Source organism: Chenopodium album, chromosome 25 (genome assembly GCF_948465745.1).
Source record: "Chenopodium album chromosome 25, dcCheAlbu1.1, whole genome shotgun sequence".
NCBI classification, from domain to species: domain Eukaryota; kingdom Viridiplantae; phylum Streptophyta; class Magnoliopsida; order Caryophyllales; family Amaranthaceae; genus Chenopodium; species Chenopodium album.
Genome location: NC_137858.1, coordinates 19,667,514 through 19,691,393, shown reverse-complemented (window position 1 = coordinate 19,691,393; position 23,880 = coordinate 19,667,514). Strand labels below are relative to the sequence as shown.

The 23,880-nt window shown below is 38.7% G+C and overlaps 1 protein-coding gene across 1 annotated transcript; it reads right to left on the bottom strand.

Annotated features, from left to right (window-relative positions):
• Positions 1–23,205: 23,205 nt before the first annotated feature.
• On the bottom strand, positions 23,206–23,646 carry LOC145613849 (uncharacterized). Its single transcript, XM_081668892.1, has one exon. It carries the CDS (start codon positions 23,644–23,646, stop codon positions 23,206–23,208), a length of 441 nt encoding a protein of 146 aa, XP_081525018.1.
• Between the last annotated feature and the right edge of the window lie 234 nt (positions 23,647–23,880).

Below are 23,880 nucleotides of genomic sequence, written 5' to 3'. Positions count from 1 at the left end.
GAAAGAAAGTCCCACTTTACAGAATCATAGGCCTTTCTAATGTCAACTTTCAATAAGCAACTTTTAGGAGCATCCTTTCTTCCATACTTTGAAACCAAATCCTGCACAATACTAATATTCTGTACAATCTGTCTATCTTCAACAAAACCAGCTTGAGATTGAGAAATCAAATCAGGTAGCACTAATTTCAGTCTTGAGCAAAGCATTATAGTTATGCACTTATAAATGACATTGCAACAAGCTATAGGCCTAAATTCTGTCACAAGAGTAGGCTGAGCCACTTTTGGAATCAGAGTTAAGGTGGTGCTATTAATCTCTTTCAAGATTTTCCCATTTTCCATGAATTGCAGAACAGCATTAGTCACTTCTTCACCAATTATTCCCCAAGCATTCTTGAAAAAAGCTCTATTATACCCATCAAGTCCTGGAGCTTTGTCAACTAGAATAGAGAACATGGCTTTCTTCACATCCTCCCTTGAAAAAGGAGCACAAAGCTTCTGAGCTTGTTCATCATTCAGAATAGTACCTTGCCTTACAATCTCATTCTTCACTGACACTCTATCACCCATATCAGTACCTAGCAAGCCTTTGTAATAACTCACAAAAGCATCAGAAATTGTTTCTGGAGTGTCACACCAACCCCCTTTACAATCTTGAATTGCAATCACAGCTTTCTTAAAGTTCCTCAGCTGCAAAGATCTATGAAAAAAAGCAGAATTTTCATCTCCAATTTGAAGCCATTTAATCTTTGCATTCTGGCTAAGAAAAGAATAATAGCTCTCTTTAACCTGTAGGAACTCTTTCAAAGTACTCGACTCAATCTCTCTCAAGTCCTCATCATTATAATTCTGATGGACCTGAATATGAATCTCTGTCAACTTCTCCTTCAAGTTCATATACTGAGCTTCAATATCTGTAAAATTATCTTTATGCAAACTTTTCAACTCAGTTTTTAGCAACTTCAGCTTCTTTACCACTTTATACATCTCCACCCCATACAATCTAGTGTTCCAAGCTTTCTTTATCACCTGCTCAAAAAGTGGATGACTGTAGACACCCATTTGTGTCTCCCCAAAACCAAACCCTGTGATGAATACCTTTCGCGTCGAACCATAATCGAATGAGGTGAAAGTGTGAAAAGTCTAGTGTTGCGGTTAGTTTTATTAAAAATTCTTTCTTTCTGTTTTCGAAAACCCACTCTATTGTATAAAAACATCTAATCCAGTTTAGTTTGGTCCATGATAAGGGTCCAATAATAGTGTAGTTAGATGGGGCTTGAAAAGACCTTTCCAACAATATATTATAAGATATTATAAGCCCATTTCCAATGAATAATGAGGAAGTTATGGCCAAAATACTAAACTGGGCCCAAACCGGATTTTACCTACGACCCAATGATCATGAGGAGGGTCCAAAGGTTTAATCCTATTCCTAAACTAATTAGGATTGATTAGAATCTTCTACAAGATTCTAAAATATCTTAATTATCCTTTTTTAAAAAGATAAGATCATGGAATTTGATTTAAATATAAACTTTCCTTTTTTATAAAACTTTCCTTTTTTAAAGTCCTAATTCTATTCGAATTTAAATATGTTCAAAGACAATCAGATATTATTTTTGTGCCTCATGTTTTTATCCAAATTTTATATGGTTGGATAGATATTGAAATTATCTTTCCAATGATATATTATAATATTAATTCCGAGCTATAACGAAAAATATATGAAAGAGATACGAAACTCTATCCAAAACTGACACCCTTTCACTATTTTGGTCATATCTTTTTATCTAAAAAATATTTTAATCTGATTCTAATTGCATTGGAAAGTAGACTTCAAGAGCTTTCCAACGACATATTATATGACTTATTTGGACTTCTAGATCAAAAGATATGATAAAAACAAAATCCGCAAAAAACTGTCTTGTCGCAAAACGACAAGCCTGTCGCCTGGCGACAGGTCGAGTTTCTGGCGACAGGTCTAGTTTTCTGGCGACAGAGTGGAGTTTTATTCCTTATCAAATTCTATGATTTTCCGGACTATTTTCCTATAAATAGGGTCCTCGACCTCTGTTTTTATTCATCAACTCTCATTCACAATCACCCAATTCTCTCTATTCTCTCTTGAGCAATATATGCTTTCTTTCTCTCTCTCTTTCTAAGCTAGCTTTTTACAAACACAATTCCGCATTCACAAGATTTAGAATCATCTAGCCAAGTTCGAAGTTGCTTTCATCCCAGACATGCAAGGTTTAATATTTTCTGAGGGTTTGATCCAAATCTAGTCAAAACTTTATTTAATTTGATTCTAATTTAATTCTTTAATTATTGTTTATAATTTCATTGAAGTTTACTAACTTGTGTATTTTGTTATTAGAAAGAGATACGAGGCTTCAAAGTAAGTAGATTAGCTTACTCTCTATTTCTTTCACAATGTAGAAAGCATGTTTATTATTGTTTAATATTCCTAGTATCATGTTAGGATGTATTTATGCTTCCTAGTATCATGTTAGGATGTTATTTTATGCTTTCTAGTATCATGTTTAGGTTGCCTCTTACACTTTTCTAATAGCATGTTAGTACCATTTTAGGTTTAAAGCTTTGATCTTTATTGCTTAGTGTAGGGAATATTTCAAGCATCATGATAACCCCAAACTTGAACCCCACTGTGATCATACACTAAAGTACGGTGGCGTTCCAAAGGGAAAGACAAAGAGCAAAAAGAGTCGCTAACAAGTTTTAAGGAACTTGTACCCAAAAGACAATCCAAAGGACCGTCAAATACTCCATGAGGTCTTGAACCAAATAGGGTCCGGGGATGAGGGTACGAATCCAATCTACAAAAGAAAGGACCCGCCCTATAAAATAGGCCTCTACTTTGTTCTGCTCGTATTCATGCGCGCTTTTCGAATAACATACAAACATTATGTTAAACCTACCCTGTTTATCTATGTTGGTTGAATATTAATGCACAAATAATACTATTATTGGCGATCACTTGAATTAAAATCACATTGGCCTAAACCAAATTAATAATTATCTTATTAAGCGTGATTTCAAGTACAAATTCTCTTTAAACCTGCATAAAAGGCGTGATCAAGCAATAACAATAAAATAAATCAAGCAACATAATAATAAATAATAATGATAACGATAATAGCATGATAAGGCATAATAAAGCTTGATAATAATAGCAAGATCCTAGGCATGATACTAAAAAGATTAATAACAAATCCTAACATGTCACTAAGCAATAAAGATCAAAGCTTTAACCTAACATGGTACTAACATGATATTAGAAAGCATTAAAGGCACCCTAAACATGATACTAGAAAGCATTAAAAACATCCTAACATGATACTAGGAATTATAAAACAATAATAAACATGCTTTCTACATTGAAAGAGAGTAATAAGATTACATACTTTGAAGCCTCGTACCTCTTTCTAATAACAAAATACACAAGTTAGTAAACTTCAATGAAAATAACAATTAAAGAATTAAATTGAAATCAAATTAAATAAAGTTTAGACTAGATTTGGACCAAACCCTCAGAAATTATCAAACCTTGCACGTCTAGGGCGAAGGCAACTTCGAACTTGGCTAGATGACTCTAAGTCTAATGTATGCGGAATATTGTAAAAACTAGAAAAGAGAGAAAGAAAGCATAAAGTGCTCAAGAGAGAAGAGAATAAGAAAGAGTTAATAGGAATTGATAGAGAGAATTGATGATCCTGAAAACAGGAATCCGGACGCTATTTATAATGAAAATAATCTGGAAAAACACGGAATTTGGTAAGGAATAAAACTCCACGCTGTCGCCAGGAATTAACTCTGTCGCGACGCGACAATGTCTGTCGCGAGGCGACAGGGTCTGTCGCGTGGCGACAGACTTGTCGTTTGGCGACAGCCTGTATAAGCGCGTTTTTCTTCACACGGAATCCGATCTTTAATCAACTTGATCTACGGAATCCGTACAGAAGATAAAATACATATTTTAAGATAATGAAATAATATTTTATTCCAAATAAAAAACCTTTAAAGATATTTAATTATTAATCCTATCAATATTGGAATTAAAAAGAACTTTCTAGAAACTTCTAGAAAACTATAATTAATCCTAATAGTTTTAGGAATAGTAATTAATATTGGGTCCTCCTCTAGATCATTGGGCCGTATTAAAATAGAACACCGGGCCCAGTTTAGTATTTTGGCCATAACTTCCTCAATATTCATCGGAATTGGGCTTATAATACATCGTCGGAAAGGTCTTTTCAAGCCCCATCCAACTACACTATTATTGGACCCTTATCATGGACCAAAATAAACTGAAATGGACGTTTTCAAATAAACAAAGTCATTTTCAAAAACAGAGAGAAAAGAAATTAATTAAAACTAAACCGCAACACTTGACTTTCAACCACTTTCACCTCATTCGATTATGTTTCGGCGTACAAGGCATTCATCACTGGATCTGGTTTTGGGGAGACACAAATGGGTGTCTACAGAAGCCCCCACTTTGACTGAGTTTGAAGAAACTTATGTTTCGAAAAACGAAAGTCAAAGTAGCGATAGGGACGGAGAATGATTCAAAACGTTCTGCAATTCCAAATCATTCTTATAACGCCGATACCTGCAAACTAATCATTAGTTAAACAGATAAAAGAGTTAAGAAACGCGTATCTTGCACCGTCGAGCACACGTCTCTGAAAGTAACCATTTTGCTGTTGCTGTTATGTTGTTTGTGACAACCTCCACTGTGCCTCGTGAACGCCATCCTTGAAGATAACCATATGTCGTCGTCTTCAAAATTCTTGATCCTCCACAGTATTTCGGGAACATCATCGAAAATAACTGTATGTCGTCATCTCCTGGGTGTGGCCATATATTGCCACAGCAGTATGTCGCCGCTATAGACAATCTCTTCTTTACCTTAAGGGACCGCCGAAGGTGACCTTGCTTCGCCATCTCCACCATTTGTGACACTACCTCGTCATGACCGTACTTCGCCGCTAAACAATTTCCCTTTATGTTGAGACATTGCCAAAGAATCACTTTACCTATTGACCCTTAATATCATTATTTATCATTGCTTTTATATTCGTGCCGGTACTTTGGTGCTTTTGCCTTTGTGAACCATTACTTTGGTGCGTTTATTGAACCAATATTTCGGTGCCTTATTTATTGAACCATTATTTCGGTGCCTTATTTATTGAACCATTATTTCGGTGCCTTATTATGAGCCAATACTTAGGTGCTTTAAGCTAAAGTGAGACGATCTTTCATCAAGTCGATCACTCAGTGTATTTTGATCGAGCTGACTAAATCATGTCAATTACTAAAAGGGGCTAACTGGCGTACCAAGGAACCCAAATTACTACACTGGACCCACAAAACCATAAGGAAAAGCCCAGAACTCTGTCGCCGCTCCAGCGTTGGCCAGAAACAACTGTCGCCAGCATTTGCATCTGTCGCCTCGCGACAGAGTCTGTCGCCTCGCGACAATTCTGTCGTTTGGCGACAGAATCGGGGTTTTAAAAACCCGTCTTCTTCCTCTTTCTCATTTCGCTGCTCTGCTTCACGAAATTCACAAAATCTTCATTTTGCTCGTTCTTGCTCATTTCTCAACCGAATTCGCTCAAACTTGTTGCAAATCGAAGCTTTTCTCATCTATTTTCCCGATCTATGTAATTTTTGCTCAAACTTAACTCGGTTTTTGATGAATTGCATGTTCTTGTTTGCGGTTTTTTCGAAAATTCGAAAACTCTTTTGCTTAATTTGCTTTGTTCGTCGAATTTTATGCTTTGAACTTGTTTAATTATGTTTGTATATTACCTTGGGAGTATTTTGAGACTTGTTTGACTCAATTTGGTGAAGAAACGAACAATTCACCATTGTTGGACCTCTTAAGGTCGTGAAGAACAATGTGAGTCGTTCTTGGTATTCTAACTGCTTTTTCTTGTACAATTTGTCACAAATATTCATCACATGTTTGCAAGAAATTGTTTATTTGCTCAAAGAATACTTCCATGCTTGTTTGAGATTTTTGCTCTGTTTTAGTACTACGTACTCTGTTTTTTTTTTTTAACATAGTATCATGCGGCTTAGGCGAACTTAGATACTGTAGAAACTTAAGTTTAATTACTTTTACAACTTTAGCATGGCTAGACGACGTGGTTCGAGTTCTCGGTCGAGGGACACGCGTCGGGAGGACGAGCCCACGAGTGAGGGCGAGGACGTACCTTCTACCTCTGGGTTGGGCGTCGTGCCTGACTGGGACGAGCGCACCTTGTTTCACGCGCCGGTTCATCATTTGTCGGAGAGAATTCGACGAGGTTTAGCGAGTGGGAGGACCCGTAGCCACGGCTCGGGTAATTCCACTATCATCTCCTTGTACGACAACTTCATCTGCCGCGACGAGGGGCTTCGACATCTTTGGGAGTCATGTGGGTTGACTCCCCTGCTGCAGGCCACTCGGGCCATGTTTTCATACGATGGGGGTAACCTCGTCGTCCGGACTTTGGTGGAGTTCTTTTGGGACACCACCAACACCTTTCACTTTCCTTGGGGCGAGATGACAGTCACTCCAGCTGACTTTAGTCTCATTACGGGATTAGAGTTTCAGTCTACTCCGCTGCCTTTTGATGCTGGCGTTACTGTCTATTCGCCAGAGGTTTTGGAGTTATTGGGGCCGATCGTCATTCGGGCCCAGGCCGAGGCTCAGTCGGGACAGCTGAGTTCCCGATGTATCCGCCGCTGCACATTGGCTGCAGCCTTCGAGGATGATGCGACTACCCGAGAGCAGCGGGTGCGCATCTTTGTGCTGATTCTGCTATCAGGGATGTTTTCCCCTGACCGAGGTAGTAGAGTACTACTGTACTACCTGTCTGCCGTTCGCGACCTTGGGTTGGTCGGGAAATATGATTGGGCCAGCATGGCCTATGCTGATTTTCTTTTGGGCTTACGGCGTTCCTGTCGTCACAAGGCCCTGTCTGGAGAAGTCGCCCTGTCCAGTTTCTGGAGGGTCGTAGAGGTATGCCTCTCTCTTTTTTTTTATCACTTAGATTTTGCTCTAGAGTTTTAGGAACATGATTTTACTAATTTTTGCTTTTGTATAGATTTGGTTCTACGAGTATTTTCCCTCTCTCGCGCCAGCGAGGCCTTCTCCTCGTGTGCTCCCCATTGCTGTTAGTTGGGGAGGCCGCAGAGGTCCGCCAGAGGTGTTACGCCTTCGAGAGATGATCCTCACGGTGAGTTTTCATCTTAATTCTTACTTTTTGTTTTATCACTTTTAGCATTAGCGTCTTACTTAGTGATATTTCAGGAGCCTAGCCCGATATATCGACCTTGGGCTGGTTTCCCTATCCCTGCGCTGGCGGCGCAGTATACAGCTGAGTGTCGCTACTTTCTGGGGACGTATGATGCGGTGGTCTACCTAGGAGAGCGGGTGGCCATCCAGCACTCCTCAGATTTTTTCGTTGTTCCAGCTCCTCCACCCAGGCATATGTTTCATGATGCCTTGCAGCGGGATCGTGCTGGTGGTCCTTCGCGAGGTACTCATTGGAGGTCCCATATTCTCCTCGAGCAGAGCTATGAGGAGGATCTGCTACCGTTGCTGGCGCCAGCTCCTGTCCCTTCGGAGGAGGCAGCGGTATGTTTTCATTTGTTTAGTTTTATTTGCCTTAGGTAGCCCCCAAGTATCTTTTTAACTTTTTACTTTTAGCAGGTTGGTCCTAGGGAGTTCATTCCTCCGAGGATGTCTATACGTTACCAGGGTACGTATGGGCCGATCGAGGAGCTCATTCCGCCCGCTCCAGAGGGAGAGCAGTTTGTGGAGCGGTCTATTCCTCGTCACCAGACTCGAGTAAGTAGTTAGGCCATTTTATGTCATCCTTATATTGGCTTTATATTCGCTATTTTGACTTGATTGTTTCGACAGTTCTCTCGCGAGGTGGTGACGGCTATGGCCAGGTGCATTGACGCCTTTCGCAGCCAGCTTGTGAGGTTGCGGAACCGTGCTACCTGTCGTAGCAACGATGTTGAGGAGGTATTATTTTACTTTTACTGTTTTTGGTTTTATTTTGTTATATTGGCTAATCTCGAATTTACTTTTGCAGGGGCAGCCTATTCCTTCTCCACGCACTCGATCGAGGCCCGAGCCTAGGAGGGAGACTACTAGGTCTGACTCGAGGCGTCGCCGGACTACCTCCAGTGGTCGAGGTGGTCGTTCCGAGGCCGCCGCTGTAGAGGATTCGGCGTCATCACCTGAGGACGTTCTGACCGGGCCGACTGTTCGAGGTGGGATGGGTGGTGGAACATACGAGTTCGGCTCGTCATCGCAGCAGCCCTTGCAGCCCCAGCCTCTTTCTGTCGGGTTTCAGGGCGAGGTTAGGTGGCCTGGTCCTGAGCTGCAGTTTGCGTCATCTGGTGGTCCAGGGGACGATGATGGACATACTCCGCGGAGTAGGGCATTTTTTGATACATTTGGTATTCCTCGCGACCTGCGACCTCCAGCACCATAGTTGTATCTGTACTTGTTTTTATGTTTGACTTTTATAGGACTTTGTCTAATGTATCTATGCGACTCATGTACCAGACACTTGTATATATGCACTTATTTCATTATTTATTAAACATTTTTACTTAGTTTGTCATTTTATAATGTATGCATTGTGTGTGGAAGAGTGTAATTTTTGCGCGAAATTTTTCTGTCATTTTTAATATTAGTGGAGGGTACCGACTCTCTCCCCCAAAAAAAGAAAAAAGGAAAAATGAGAGCGAGCTTAAAAATTAAGCTTTATTATTATAATAATGATAATGATGGTCATAATGATAATAATAATAATAATAATAATAATAATAATAAGAATAATGATAATAATAATAATAATGATAATAATAATAATAATAATAATAATAATAATAATAATAATAATAATAATAATAAGAATAATGAGGAATAAAATAGTAAGTCAAGTCAAATTCGAAATCAGATACGTAAAAACACGGTTTCCTACGCGCAATAGGTAACGCTATTAAGGAAAGTACTGGCGCCGCGTAATCCAGTCTGTCGCCACGCGACAGACTCTGTCGCCGCGCGACAATTTTGTCACCTGGCGACAGACACGTTTTCCTATTTCCTACAGGAATGGAAGTCTGTCGTGCAGGAAAAGTTATAAATAGCCCCCAAATAGTCCGTTTACTGCATAATTCGATCAGCTTATCAAACAATTAAATTAATTAGTAACCATGTCTCTAGCTAAAAGAACCTTTTGTGGGTACATGGATGAGTGGTGTCGTCAATTTACTGCTAAAGATAGGAAAGCATTAGAACTTTCTCATATGGGGGGTATGTTTGGGGTTAAGGGGATGATTCTTGATATTGACTTTATTTATTCTGCCATAGATTATTGGAATATTGACACTCATTGTTTTAGATTTTTTCATGATGAAATATGTCCTTTACCGGAAGAATTTGGAGCTATTATAGGTTATTATTCCACAGACCTTGCGGTAATGCCTAGAGTCAATGAATATTACTATAAAGATTTTGAGCACTTCTTTGATTTAAGGGGGACGGCTTTAAAAAACATAGTGCACGGGAATGTAGTTAATTTGACAGAATTTGCACATTATTATTATGACAATCCCAATCCCGATTTTCGCACATATAAAAGAAGGGCTTTTCTTTATTGTTTATTTAACCAATTGCTCTTAGTTAGCGGTAAAGATAATGAGGGGCAGTCGATAATCATATCTGTTATAGAACAAGTTGAAACTGGGAGAAATCCAATGCCATTAATTGTTGGAGAGACTATGCTATGGTTAGATGCATTGAGAAAAAATCCAAAAGCACCTTTTAGGGGTATTCCAATTTTATTACAGGTATAAAATAATATTATTATGAATTATTGAGAACTAAAGCATATTATTTTTACACTTGTAATTATTAATGTAAACATATATTTTGCAGATATGGCTTATGGAGAGATTGAAGCTCATTAATCCTCCTGATGACATTCAAACTTATGTTCCAAACTGTATAATCCGCCGAAAGAAGCGATTCTTGAAAATCGGTCGTCGTGAATGGAGCAAAGTATTTGCTGCTGGTGATTTTACCATAAACTGGGTTGTTCCTTGGTGGAGGATCGATGCGATGATCGGTTGTAGTAACCAAGCATATTGTCGTCTCCCGAGCTTGTCAAGACTAACCTTTTATTTCCCTTGTAGAGTCCTGAGACAATATGGTCTTGTACAAACCATCCCTACAGGAGATCTTCGCCGCCCTTATGAATTTCCCGTGTCACAAGAGATTGAGCGCTTCGATAGATACTGGAGTGGTAGGCCTTTATGGAAGGTGATTGCCTATAAGGAACCGCCTTGCCTGTCAAACAAAGTGAAGCAGTGGCTTGATGGAAGATTTCAAAAGCCTCAAATTACTATTGAAGAGACCAATGTGAAGGACCGACTGGGTGGCAAGAAAATTCCTGCTAAAGAGCGTCTAGGGGAAAGAATTGAATTCAAAACTCCTACTATGCCTAGAAAGAAAAGTGCTAAGAAAAATCAAGGAAAAAGGAAAGTGGATTCTACTGAAAAGGAAGTTTGGATAGAGAAGAAACATGGAGTCCTAGCGGAAGGAGAAACTATCCATACCAAGATAGAATGCAGATCTTCTAATGGTTGTCTCCTAGCGAAGGTTATGGATCAAGAGGAAGAGAAAGAAGACATAAATTGGAAAAGAATGAAGAAAGAGAAGAAAGATTAGAACATTGCTTATCTTTTGATTTATTAGACAAAATTAAATTTGCTTTAGTTAATTTTTCAGCTTTTATTTTATCGATAATGTACTTTCTTTATTAATCAATAAAATTTCAGCTTTTATTTTAATTAACTTTTAATTAAAGCAATGAAAATAATTACAACATTTATTTTTCGGAAAATTAATTCGAGTACGAGAGTTGAAAAATTTTCCAGAATACGTGAAACTTGTCCAAACACTTGCAGAAGATTGGCGCTGTTGTCCGAGGCACTGTCGCTGGCGATTTGACTCTGTCGCCTGGCGACAGACATTGTCGTCTGGCGACAGAGTCCATTTTCTGGCGCCAGTCTTGAAACTTTGCAGACGTACATTTTTTGCTTCGGGGATACAGGATCTGAAGGAATTAAAGTGGCCGCACCCTATTCGGGTTGCCTACGTATCCTTTATTTAAGGAATTAGGCCGAGCGTAGCTCTCTTGAGTGTCTCCTCAAGTATTTATGGGTAGTATTTCTTAAGTTGGTCAAGGTTTGTCATATTTGAGAATTCATTGCCATCCATGTCAGTTAATTTAGCTGCGCCTCCTGACAGGATTGTTTTGACAATGTATGGTCCAGACCAATTAGGGCGGAATTTGCCTCTTGGGTCTAAAACATTTTTTCTTAATGCTTTCAATACCAAGTCCCCAACCTTGATATTTCTAGTCTTGACCTTTTTGTTGAAATGTCTAGCCATACGGGTTTGATAACATTGGGTATGGTGTAGAGCTTCTAATCGCTTTTCATCGAGTAGGATTAGCTCTTCATATCGTGCTCTGGTCCACTCAACCTCATCGAGTTTACTTTCTAACGCAATGCGTAAAGAAGGTATTTCTAATTCTACAGGTTGTACAGCATCCATCCCGTATACTAAATTGAATGGTGTATTTCCTGTTGATGTTCGGATTGACGTGCGATATCCCCACAGTGCGAAGTGGAGTTTGTCAGGCCAATCTTTATAATTTTCAGTCATTTTCTCGATGATTGTTTTTAAATTCTTATTAGCAGCCTCAACTGCCCCATTTGCTTGAGGTCTATACGGGGAAGAATGGTGATGTTGAATGCCATACTTTTGCAGCAATTCTTCACATTCTGCTTGAAAGTGAGTTCCATTGTCACTTATTATCTCATGTGGGACTCCGTATCGGCAAATTATGTTTCTTTCGATAAAGAGTGCTACATGCTTGGCGGTGAGTTTAGCATATGATTGTGCTTCCACCCACTTTGTGAAATAATCTATTGCGACCAGGATGTATTCGTGACCTCCTATTCCTGGGGGTGTAATTTTTCCAATTATGTCTATTCCCCATGTAGAGAAAGGCCATGGTGAAGTATAGGTGTAGAGAAGAGATGGCGGGATATGTTGCAAATTTGCATAAATTTGACACTTGGGGCATCTTTTTACATATTGATGACAATCTTTGTTCATGGTAGTCCGGTAATATCCTTCTCGCATTATCTTTTGGACTAGCATTTTGCCGTTAACATGTGTTCCGCATGTACCCTCGTGGATAACTCTCATGGCCTTTTGAGCATCCTTTTTACCTACACATAATAGAGCTCGTCCCTTAGGTACTCTTTTATGTAGTTCATTCCCTATGAGCACAAATTGGGAAGCTAAGAGCCTTAATGCTCTTTTTGCTCTTTTGTCAGCATGAGGAGGGTATTCTCCCTTGGTGACATAATTCAATATATCTACGAACCATGGTTCCTCCTCTGGTTCTTCTTCTTGAATTATTTCGTCATCTTCTATGGCTTGAATGTATGCTGGTTTATGCCTTTTCTCTATGGTTAAAGGCATTTGTTCAATTTCTTTAGGTATTCTAACCATTGAGGCTAACCTTGCCAGAGCGTCGGCGAATTGATTTTCTTCTCTAGGTAGGTAAGTGTATTCTACCCTTTCCAGTTGATCGGTGAGAGTTTCCAAATATGTCTGGTAAGGAGCTAGACTCTCACTCCTAACTTTCCATCTTTTGGAAATTTGATTAATGATTAAGGATGAATCTCCAAATGTCCGGAGTTTTTTCACGCCTAAGGCTAAAGCGGTTTCGAGGCCTACGACGCATGCTTCATATTCAGCTGCGTTATTAGTGACGTCGAAATCTAACTTGATGGATATAGGAACATGTTATTCCTTAGGTGATACTAATAAGACTCCTACACCGCACCCCTTTTGGTTCGAGGCTCCGTCAAAATATAGAGTCCACGTGTCATCCTCTGTCATCATTAAATCTTCGTCCGGGAATTCGTTCTCTTCTAAGGGTGTTGAATCTTCTATTGGGAAATCTGCTAGAAAATCCGAGACCACTGATCCTTTAATTGCTTTTTGAGGCATAAACCTTATGTCAAATTGAGCCAAATTTACTATCCATCTTGAGATTCGTCCATTAAGTGTAGATCTTTCGAATAGATATTTTAAGGGATCCATTCGTGAGACTACATAGACAGTATGCACGAGCATATAATGTCTTAATTTAGTTGTAGCCCATACCAATGCGAGGCACAACTTTTCCAATGGTGTGTAGCGCGTTTCGTACTCGAGCATTTTTTTACTTAGATAGTAAATAGCATTTTCCTTGTTTTCCACCTCTTGTGCGAGCATAGCTCCCATTGTTTCCTTTGTGACAGTTAATTATAGTCTTAAGGGTATTCCGGGGAGTGCTGGAGCTAATACGGGAGGATTTGCGAGATAGACTTTGATCTTTTCAAAGGCTTTTTGACACTCATCGTCCCATATAATTGGTACATTTTTCTTAAGCTTCTTAAATATTGGTTCGCATATCGTGGTTAACTTAGATATGAACCTACTTATATATTGCAACCGGCCGATAAATCCCCGAATTTGTTTTTCGGTTTTGGGCGGTGGCATGGACATGATTGCTTTAATCTTTGTAGGATCTATTTCTATTCCTCGAGAACTTATGACATAGCCTAAAAGTTTCCCTGAAGTGACCCCAAAAGCACATTTAGAGGGGTTTAGCCTCATGTTGTATTTTCTTAATCTTTCGAAGAATTTCTTTAAGGCTATTGGATGTCCTTGACGATCTTTTGATTTTACAATCATATCATCCACATAGACTTCTACTTCTTTATGCATCATATCATGGAGTAGGGCAGTTGCTGCTCGTTGGTAAGTGGCACCTGCGTTTTTTAATCCAAATGGCATTACCGTATAGCAATAAGTACCCCAAGGTGTTATGAATGTTGTTTTCTCCATATCTTCTTCGGCCATGAGGATTTGATTGTACCCTGCGTATCCATCCATAAACGAGAGAAGTGCATGGTTTGCTGTGTTATCTACCAAAATATCGATGTGTGGCAAAGGGAAGTCGTCCTTTGGACTTGCCTTGTTTAAATCTCGATAGTCGACACACATTCAAACTCTACCATCTTTTTTCGGAACTGGGACCACATTAGCGACCCATTTGGGGTATTTGGATACCCGGATAAAACCTGCAGTTATTTGTTTTTGTACTTCTTCTTTTATTTTAAGAGCTACGTCGGGTTTCATTCGACGTAACTTTTGTTTTACAGGTTTCATTCCTGGAATTAATGGTATAGTGTGTTGAGCTATTTCTCTATTAATGCCTGGCATATCTACGTATGACCAAGCAAATACATCGATAAATTCTTTTAGTAGATTTATTAAATCGGTTCTTTCTTCTTTGTTTAATGTCAATCCGATTTTAACTTCTCTTTTAATGGTTAGATCTTTTGAAATATCAACCGTTTTGTATCCTCAATTATTGGCGTTTTATTTTCAAGTGTTTCCATTGCTTTAATAATTTCTTTGTCATTTTCATCATTAGCCAAGCAATGTTCGTCATCTTTAGATAAAGAAAAACAAGAGAAATAAGGGGAAGAAGACATATTATTGAATTCAGAAATCATTACATCGAATAAAGAAATATCCGTTGGGACTTGATTATCAACTATCCTAGGAGTAGGAGAAGAAGATGAAGATGCTACAACTAAGGACTTAGAAGACTCGATAGGGGGAGACTCTAACTCAGATTCTGACTCAGACGACTCTTCGAAAATTGGTCCTTGTCCTGTGGTTATTGAAACCTTCCTTCCATTTGTAGTAATGATTCTCACCGTCTTGCGCCATCCACGCTCTTGATCTTCTACGGGAGTAATAAGTTTGGAGGGATCGAAATTTTCGCTTTGGAGAACTGCTTGGATAAGCGATGAATTATCCTCCATATGTTTTGGTTCGTTCTTTTCCCTTCCAAAGAGGAGTCCCATGACATTAAAGTTAAAACAAGGAGGTGCTTTTTCCTTATATGTTGGAGCTGGGATCTCGTCTAAGAAACAACAATCCAGGAAGATTTCGAATCCAGGCTGCCTTATACCATTCACAACAAAGGGTTCGGGAAATTCATGACAAGGGTAATCCTCTCCTTCTCTTATAAATTGCCCATTTAAAGTAAGAGGATACTGGTCCATGGGTATTTCCCTTTTTTGTATGCGGGCATTTCTTCGTGCCTTTAATCTTTCCTGGGCCCGTTTGAAGTCTTCGCGAGTTGGTTCGAAACCAAGTCCGAAAGTATCCGGTTTAGGAAGTCCAGGTAAACCCATATGTTTAGCTATTCCTTTTTTCTTTCCTAGAGTCATTCCGGGAAAGTGTCCTTGTTTTCTTAGGATAGCATTTGTCACCATGTTTGAGTGGAGGTCATAATGGAGAGGGGTCCTTTCGTCTTCCTCTATTAAGGAGACCTCTTCGCTAAAGCCCCACAAGTCTTCGTCATTTTCATCATGTTCCACATTAATTAGTGGATTTTCTATTGTTTTGATCCTCATAGGTGAAGCATCAATGGTAATTGGAATGCCTCCCACTATAGCCTTTACTTGTTGATGGAGAGATGAAGGGACGGCCTTTAGATCATGAAGCCAAGGGCGTCCTAATAGCAGGTTAAAAGAAGCTTTGATATCTACTACCTGAAATGTAGTGGCATGTTCAATTGCGCCTGCTGTTATATTCATAGTGATTGTCCCTAATGCTTGTCGTCGTGAATTATCATAGGCCCTTATTCCTTGGGTTGACGGGGATAAATCCTCATCTCTTATTCCCAGCATCCTGGCGGTTCTAAGTGGGCATACGTTAATTGCTGAACCGTTGTCAACAAGGGTCATAGGGACATTCATTCTTTTGCATATGACCGTGAGGTTTAGAGCCTTATTCTGTTTGTCACCTTCCGGGGGTAGATCTTTATCTGAAAAAGTGACTAAATTAATTGGACTTGGGAGATCACTCGTGAGGAAGTTTGCAAGTCCCTCAGGAGTGGTGTCCGAATCAATGCCTACTTTAGCCAAAGCATCCATAACTGCTATTCTATGTTCTCGAGACGTGGCTAAGAGTTTCCATACGTTCATCTCTACCTTAGTCTTTTTTAACTGCTTGACAACATCGTTGTCTTCTATGATAGGCATGGGAATTTGCTGGATAGAAGGTATGGGTTGCGTTGAAATGGGAGGTTGTACTCTCCCGGATCTAGTGAGGACATCTATAGGTGAATCTTCCTCATCCCAAATGTCACTTACTGGATATATTGTTGATAGAGGAGTTTCTTCAATGTCTTTAAGGTAAACATCCTCGTCATCACTGTCCCATACTCCGTTTATCATGGCATCCTGTGGAAGCTGAACTAACTTTTTCTCATCAATCAGACGTTGAACCAAATCTTTAAATCTAAAGCATTTCTCTATTGTATGTCCTCCTGATTGATGATATGCACAGTAGTATTTGTCTGTCCTTTTCAGCGATTCAAATGGTCTTGGCTCGAGGGGTTGGACTTTTCCATTCTCAAAGAGCATCTTAAACATGTTTGTATACGACATCCCAATTGGAGTGTATTTCTTACTGTTCTTTTTAGGGGTGTCAATTACTTGGAAAGAAAAGGGTTTCTTTCTCTTAAGCAATTCATTTTGCTCTTTTATAGCTTCGAAGGTTTGTGACATAAACTTTTTCAATTCTGAAAGTACTAATGTTAATGCCAATACTTCTTGCTTAGTCGCGGGTTCTTGACCGGAGGATTCGAGAGCATCTTCGAAGATTTCTTCTTCAATAGTCTCAATAGGCTCTATGAGATTAGATGGATCCTCTTGGTTTTCTTCGTCGGAAATAGCCAAAGAGTCTGATAGTGGTGCAGTATTAATGCTTGGCTTCTTACTTGCAGGAGGTAATGGGAGCTTGTTACTATCAATCAAGTCTTGGATGGCTTCCTTTAACCTCCAACATTTTTCTGTAGGATGTCCTCTACCCTGGTGATATTTGCAATGTGCATTTGGGTTCCAGCTAGCCGTTCTCCTTTCGACAGGTGGATCTCCAAATGGTCCAATGGGAGTTATGAGACCTTTTGCATGTAAACGATCAAACGCGGTGTCATAACTCATACCAATAGGAGTATAGTTCTTCCTAAATGGTTTCTTTTTCCCTTGATTATTGTTCATTGCTAGTACTTCATTAAGAGGAAAAGTGCTAACATTATTTGAGTGGGTAGATTTAGATGAAGAAGGATTGTCGTTCTTCTTATTTTTCCAGCCACTACTTGAGTTGTTACTAGCAATTTTCTGTTTAGTGAGGTCATCCTCAATGTTAATTCCAATATCATATACTGCTTTGAATGTGTTTAGGTTGCTTTGGTATTTGAGATGCTTGGAATATTTTTCTTGGAGGTTCTTAATGAACATCCTAACGGATTCCTTCTCACTAGGCACTTCAACCATTTTTGCGGTGGTTTCCCTCCATTTATTGAAGAAGGAGGTAAAACCCTCATTTTCTTTCTGTTTCAGCATTTCTAATTCTCTGTGATCGGTTTCAACTTGTATATTGCATTTGTACCTTTCAATGAAAGCGCTCACAATAGACTCCCAACTAGAGGTCTTTTCTTTATCAAGTGAAAAGTACCACTGTTGACATACAGCTTCTAAGGATAATGAGAATACAGAATGAAAAGCTTTCCTATCTATCCCCTTAATGCCCATTACAGTTTCAAAAGCTCTTAAATGAAAGTAAGGATTATCCATAGCCTTGAACTTAGGGATGTCGTTGGGATTGAATTTTTGTGGAAGAAGATCCTTATCCACCGAGACCCCTTGAGAGCTAATCTCTTGAAATCTGAAATTGTTGGATAGCTTGCCCAAACTTTCCTGGATTAGGTCCATTTGTTTCTGTTTCTCAGGGTTATTAATTTGCAGCGATAGGTTTTGCAACATCTCGGCCAAGTTGGCTACCTGTCCCCTGACTTCATTAAGTTCTTCTTGACTAGCCATTGCCTTCTTAGCCTTCCTTTTCCTACCGATTGGTTTGTCGAAAAGTAAGACTTGAACAAAAGTGTTGTCTTTGATTAAACGCCCTTCCTTTCTTGACCACGCGCTGTAATTTAAACCATATTTGTTTTAATATTTGACTCTAATTGACTTGACTTTATGTTTAAAACAAAAAAAAATGATGGGGTATATATTATATATATTAAGGGAAACTAAATTGGAGGATTAATATCCGACTTACCCCCCCAAAAAAAATGACGGAAAACACGCATTCAAGACTCTCTAATCATGGTTATAACGTGACAAACATGTTATGTGTGTGCTTTATGTGTATGTGAGTGACATGCGTTGACTATTAGTGTGTGACCATGGGACTTTTAAATGCCTAAATTCAATTAAAGACTTGAACATGGTTTAAATAACTAACAAACTGATTAATTCGATTAGTAGACCATTAATTAGACTCATCGTGGTGACTCGAGTAAGAAAACTGGACTGTCGCCAAAACAACAGAACTGTCGCCACTGTTTAGAGCCTGTCGCCAGACGACAAAATTGTCGCCAGGCGACAGACATTAAACTGCAGCGCCACAGTCCAAACTCCTGCGCCATTGCTGGAACATTAATCTGGGCTGTTTCCAGTAACTTTACTCTAAATGGACATGCCTAAAGTCGTACTAAGTCGAATTGATTAAATTATTAGCCTTTAATTAATTCAAGATTAATTAATTAATTAATTAGACAAAGTCCTTTTAGTCATTAGTCAATTTATTAGTCTTGAACACAGGTCAAACAAACGGTTAACACACATATAATATATACAAGCAAAGAGTACACGTAGTTCACATAGTCACAACATGATGAGTTTGCAACCTAACCATGGCTCTAGTTCTCTAAAGTTCGAGGATATGGGTTAAGTCAAAAAAGGTCCATGGTTAAGAATCCACATGCATTGCACACAAGCCTACCGGGAGGGTTGGAGCGAATGGACAAGATTCCGCGAGTGCGATATGAGATCGGACTCGACGCCATGGTTTGGTGGATTCACAAAACTTACACGTCCCCAAATCTGAGCTTTGCACAAAATAGTGGAATACTCCATTGGGCAGGCGAAGCAGGAACCCCCAGAGGGTTATATCCATATGTAGAACACATATGGGTTTCAGAAAAGTGAGAAAATGACTCAATCAATAAGCAAAATCGAGCCAATAACACTAGAAATGGTCAAAGCAAGAAGACAGACCCCTGGCTCGGTATTGGAAGAACTTGGCGCCAGACTACAGGGACTGTCGCCGCAAAAAAGCTCCTGTCGCCAGGCGACAGAAACTTTTTACGGGCGACAAGCCCTGTTTTCTAGACGCTAGTTCCTACATGCCTTGGCAAGTTTCTGTGTTCTTCAAATTTTCCAGATTTCGTATTATCTTTTCGATTCTAGTCATGAAAGATATTTCCCAAATTTCCTACGTGTAAAATTCCTATGGATTGACTCATGGGGTGCTCCCATGAGGACCTTTTAATGCATATGACAATAATGTTAATCAAATCACGCACATGAAATACTTAGAATTTTTCGAATCTCATCCGCTCATTCTAAATAATTGCCAAAATTTAATAAATTTCAGGAATATAAATAGAAATCCTCCCCAGTGGAGTCGCCAAAAATTTTAGGGAATATTTCAAGCATCATGATAACCCCAAACTTGAACCCCACTGTGATCATACACTAAAGTACAGTGGCGTTCCAAAGGGAAAGACAAAGAGCAAAAAGAGTCGCCAACAAGTTTTAAGGAACTTGTACCCAAAAGACAATCCAAAGGACCGTCAAATACTCCATGAGGTCTTGAACCAAATAGGGTCCGGGGATGAGGGTACGAATCCAATCTACAAAAGAAAGGACCCGCCCTATAAAATAGGCCTCTACTTTGTTCTCCTCGTATTCATGCGCGCTTTTCGAATAACATACAAACATTATGTTAAACCTACCCTGTTTATCTATGTTGGTTGAATATTAATGCACAAATAATACTATTATTGGCGATCACTTGAATTAAAATCACATTGGCCTAAACCAAATTAATAATTATCTTATTAAGCGTGATTTCAAGTACAAATTCCCTTTAAACCTGCATAAAAGGCGTGATCAAGCTATAACAATAAAATAAATCAAGCAACATAATAATAAATAATAATGATAACGATAATAGCATGATAAGGCATAATAAAGCTTGATAATAATAGCAAGATCCTAGGCATGATACTAAAAAGATTAATAACAAATCCTAACATGTCACTAAGCAATAAAGATCAAAGCTTTAACCTAACATGGTACTAACATGATATTAGAAAGCATTAAAGGCACCCTAAACATGATACTAGAAAGCATTAAAAACATCCTAACATGATACTAGGAATTATAAAACAATAATAAACATGCTTTCTACATTGAAAGAGAGTAATAAGATTACATACTTTGAAGCCTCGTACCTCTTTCTAATAACAAAATACACAAGTTAGTAAACTTCAATGAAAATAACAATTAAAGAATTAAATTGAAATCAAATTAAATAAAGTTTAGACTAGATTTGGACCAAACCCTCAGAAATTATCAAACCTTGCACGTCTAGGGCGAAGGCAACTTCGAACTTGGCTAGATGACTCTAAGTCTAATGTATGCGGAATATTGTAAAAACTAGAAAAGAGAGAAAGAAAGCATAAAGTGCTCAAGAGAGAAGAGAATAAGAAAGAGTTAATAGGAATTGATAGAGAGAATTGATGATCTTGAAAACAGGAATCCAGACGCTATTTATAATGAAAATAATTCGGAAAAACACGGAATTTGATAAGGAATAAAACTTCACGCTGTCGCCAGGAATTAACTCTGTCGCGACGCGACAATGTCTGTCGCGAGGCGACAGGGTCTGTCGCGCGGCGACAGACTTGTCGTCTGGCGACAGCCTGTATAAGTGCGTTTTTCTTCACACGGAATCCGATCTTTAATCAACTTGATCTACGGAATCCGTACAGAAGATAAAATACATATTTTAAGATAATGAAATAATATTTTATTCCAAATAAAAAACCTTTAAAGATAATTAATTATTAATCCTATCAATATTGGAATTAAAAAGAACTTTCTAGAAACTTCTAGAAAACTATAATTAATCCTAATAGTTTTAGGAATGTAATTAATATTGGGCCCTCCTCTAGATCATTGGGCCGTATTAAAATAGAACACCGGGCCCAGTTTAGTATTTTGGCCATAACTTCCTCAATATTCATCGGAATTGGGCTTATAATACATCGTCGGAAAGGTCTTTTCAAGCCCCATCCAACTACACTATTATTGGACCCTTATCATGGACCAAAATAAACTGAAATGGACGTTTTCAAATAAACAAAGTCATTTTCAAAAACAGAGAGAAAAGAAATTAATTAAAACTAAACCGCAACACTTGACTTTCAACCACTTTCACCTCATTCGATTATGTTTCGGCGTGCAAGGCATTCATCACTGGATCTGGTTTTGGGGAGACACAAATGGGTGTCTACACTTAGTGACATGCTAGGGTTTGTTATTAATATTGTTAGTATCATGCCAGGATCTTGCTATTATATTTAAGCTTTATTATCCCTTATCATGATTATTATGATTATATTATGATTATTACGATTATATTATGATTATTATTATTGTTATTATGATGGTTATGTTGCTTGATTTATATTGCTTGATCACGCCTTTTATGCTTGTTAAAGGGAATTTGTACTTGAAATCCCGCTTAATAAGATAAATAATAATTTTGGTTTAGGCTAATATGATTTTAACTCAAGTGATCGCCAATAATAGTTTTGTTTGTGCATTAATATTCAACCAACATAGATTAAACAGGTTTAGGGCTAAATCTAATGTTTGCATGTTAGTCAAAAAGAGCACATGAATACGAGCTGAACAAAGTAGAGACCTATTTTATAGGGCGGGTCCTTTCTTTTGTAGATTGGATTCGTACCCTCATCCCCGAACCCTATTTGGTTTAAGATCTTATGGAGTTGACGATCTCTTGGATCGTTTTTTGGGTTTACAAGTTCCTAAAACTTGTTGGCGACTCTTTTGCTCTAGCTTTCTTCCCTTTGGAACGCCACCATACTTTAGTGTATGATCACAGTGGGGTTCAAGCTTGGGATCATAATGCTTGAAATATTCCCTACAATGACTAACCCACATATTTAGGAACTTAAAAGAACCTTTACACTGCTGCTTGCTCCTGTCCAAATGAATCACAGCTGGGCTGTGGTCAAACCAGTTCTCAGGTAAGTAATGAACAAAAGAAAGAGGAAAATTTAGAGCCCATTCCTTATTCACTAATACCCTATCAATCTTGGAATACACTTTACTAGCACCCTGCTGCTTATTATTCCAAGTATATCTACATCCAGTCTGCACCAGATCACTCACATTAACCTTCTGAACGAACATTCTAAACGGCTCAATCTCATTAAAACTGATCTGCCTGCCTATTCTATTATCCATGTTCAGAGGGCAGTTAAAATCCCCAGCTAATATCCAAGCTTCACCAATGCCATTCCCCACCCTTGTCAAACCTTCCCACAACTCCATCCTCTCTTCCATCACTATCATTAAAACCATAGACAAAAGTACAAAAGAAACTTTTGTTCTGACTAACATTAATCACCTTCAGATGAATGAACTGAGAATTAATTTTTAGAACTTGAACCTGAAAGAAATCAGAAAGCCAAGCAACCGGAATCCTCCCCCCATCCACCTGAGCAAAATTTGAGGTCACACACCAACCCTGGAACAAATTATTCTATACAACAGGAAAATTGACCCTCTTGATTTTAGTCTCTACCAAACACACCAAACTTACTTTCTAAACCAAAAGGAAATTCTTAATTTCCTTCTATTTTGAGAGACCATTGAGGCCTCTCACATTCAAACAAAGAACACTATCCATTGGATAGATTGTCTTGCCCTATTCCTAGGACAGCCATGTCTATCCCTTCTCCAAACTCCAATCCAACTGCATTCTACAGACCCTCAAAAGCATTAGTAGTACCAACTTCAGTACAGGCATCTTTTGCAACTTCTCCATGACTACTCTCACACTTTTTCTTCTTCCTGCTCACAGCAACTTCCCACCCCCTTCATGATCCATATTAGTCTGCTCATGTTGAAGAGGCTGAGCATTATTGATCTTATTTTGAATCACTTTAGGCCTCCATTCCTTCCTTACATTCCTACACCCATCAGCCAAGTGACCCACCTGCTTACACAAGTTACATTTAACTGGCTTCCATTCAAAAATCACTTTCTGTCTCACCAACTCACCAATCTCATAAAATAATTCAATCATCTCAGTAAAATCTCCATCAATTTCTACTTCAACTAAGTATCTAGCATACAACACCTCATCCTTCAATTGTGTAGCAGAATCTGGTTTAATTGGCTTACCAATCAGTGACACAATTTTCTCAAGACAAGCTTTACCCCAATACTTCAATGGAAACTCAGGCAATTGAACCCAAACAGGAATCTTAGTGAATTGAGTAGAACTTAACTCCATACCATCCTCCCATTATTTCAAGAAAACAGGCCGATTATCAAACAACACATGAGATGCATGCAGAGCCTTTTCTTTAGTTTCAACATTCAAGAATCTTATCAGAAACACCCTTTTTCTCAATGCAATGATTTTATCAATGTTTTTCTCCCACCAAATTCTTTTACAGTATCCAGAAAAAGTACCCAAAAATGGATTAGCCCTAATAACAAAAGCAACAATACCCAAATTCCAATA

Excerpts from the sequence above, each read along its gene's own strand:
- LOC145613849 (XM_081668892.1), bottom strand. The coding sequence starts at position 23,646 with ATGGAGTTAAGTTCTACTCAATTCACTAAGATTCCTGTTTGGGTTCAA.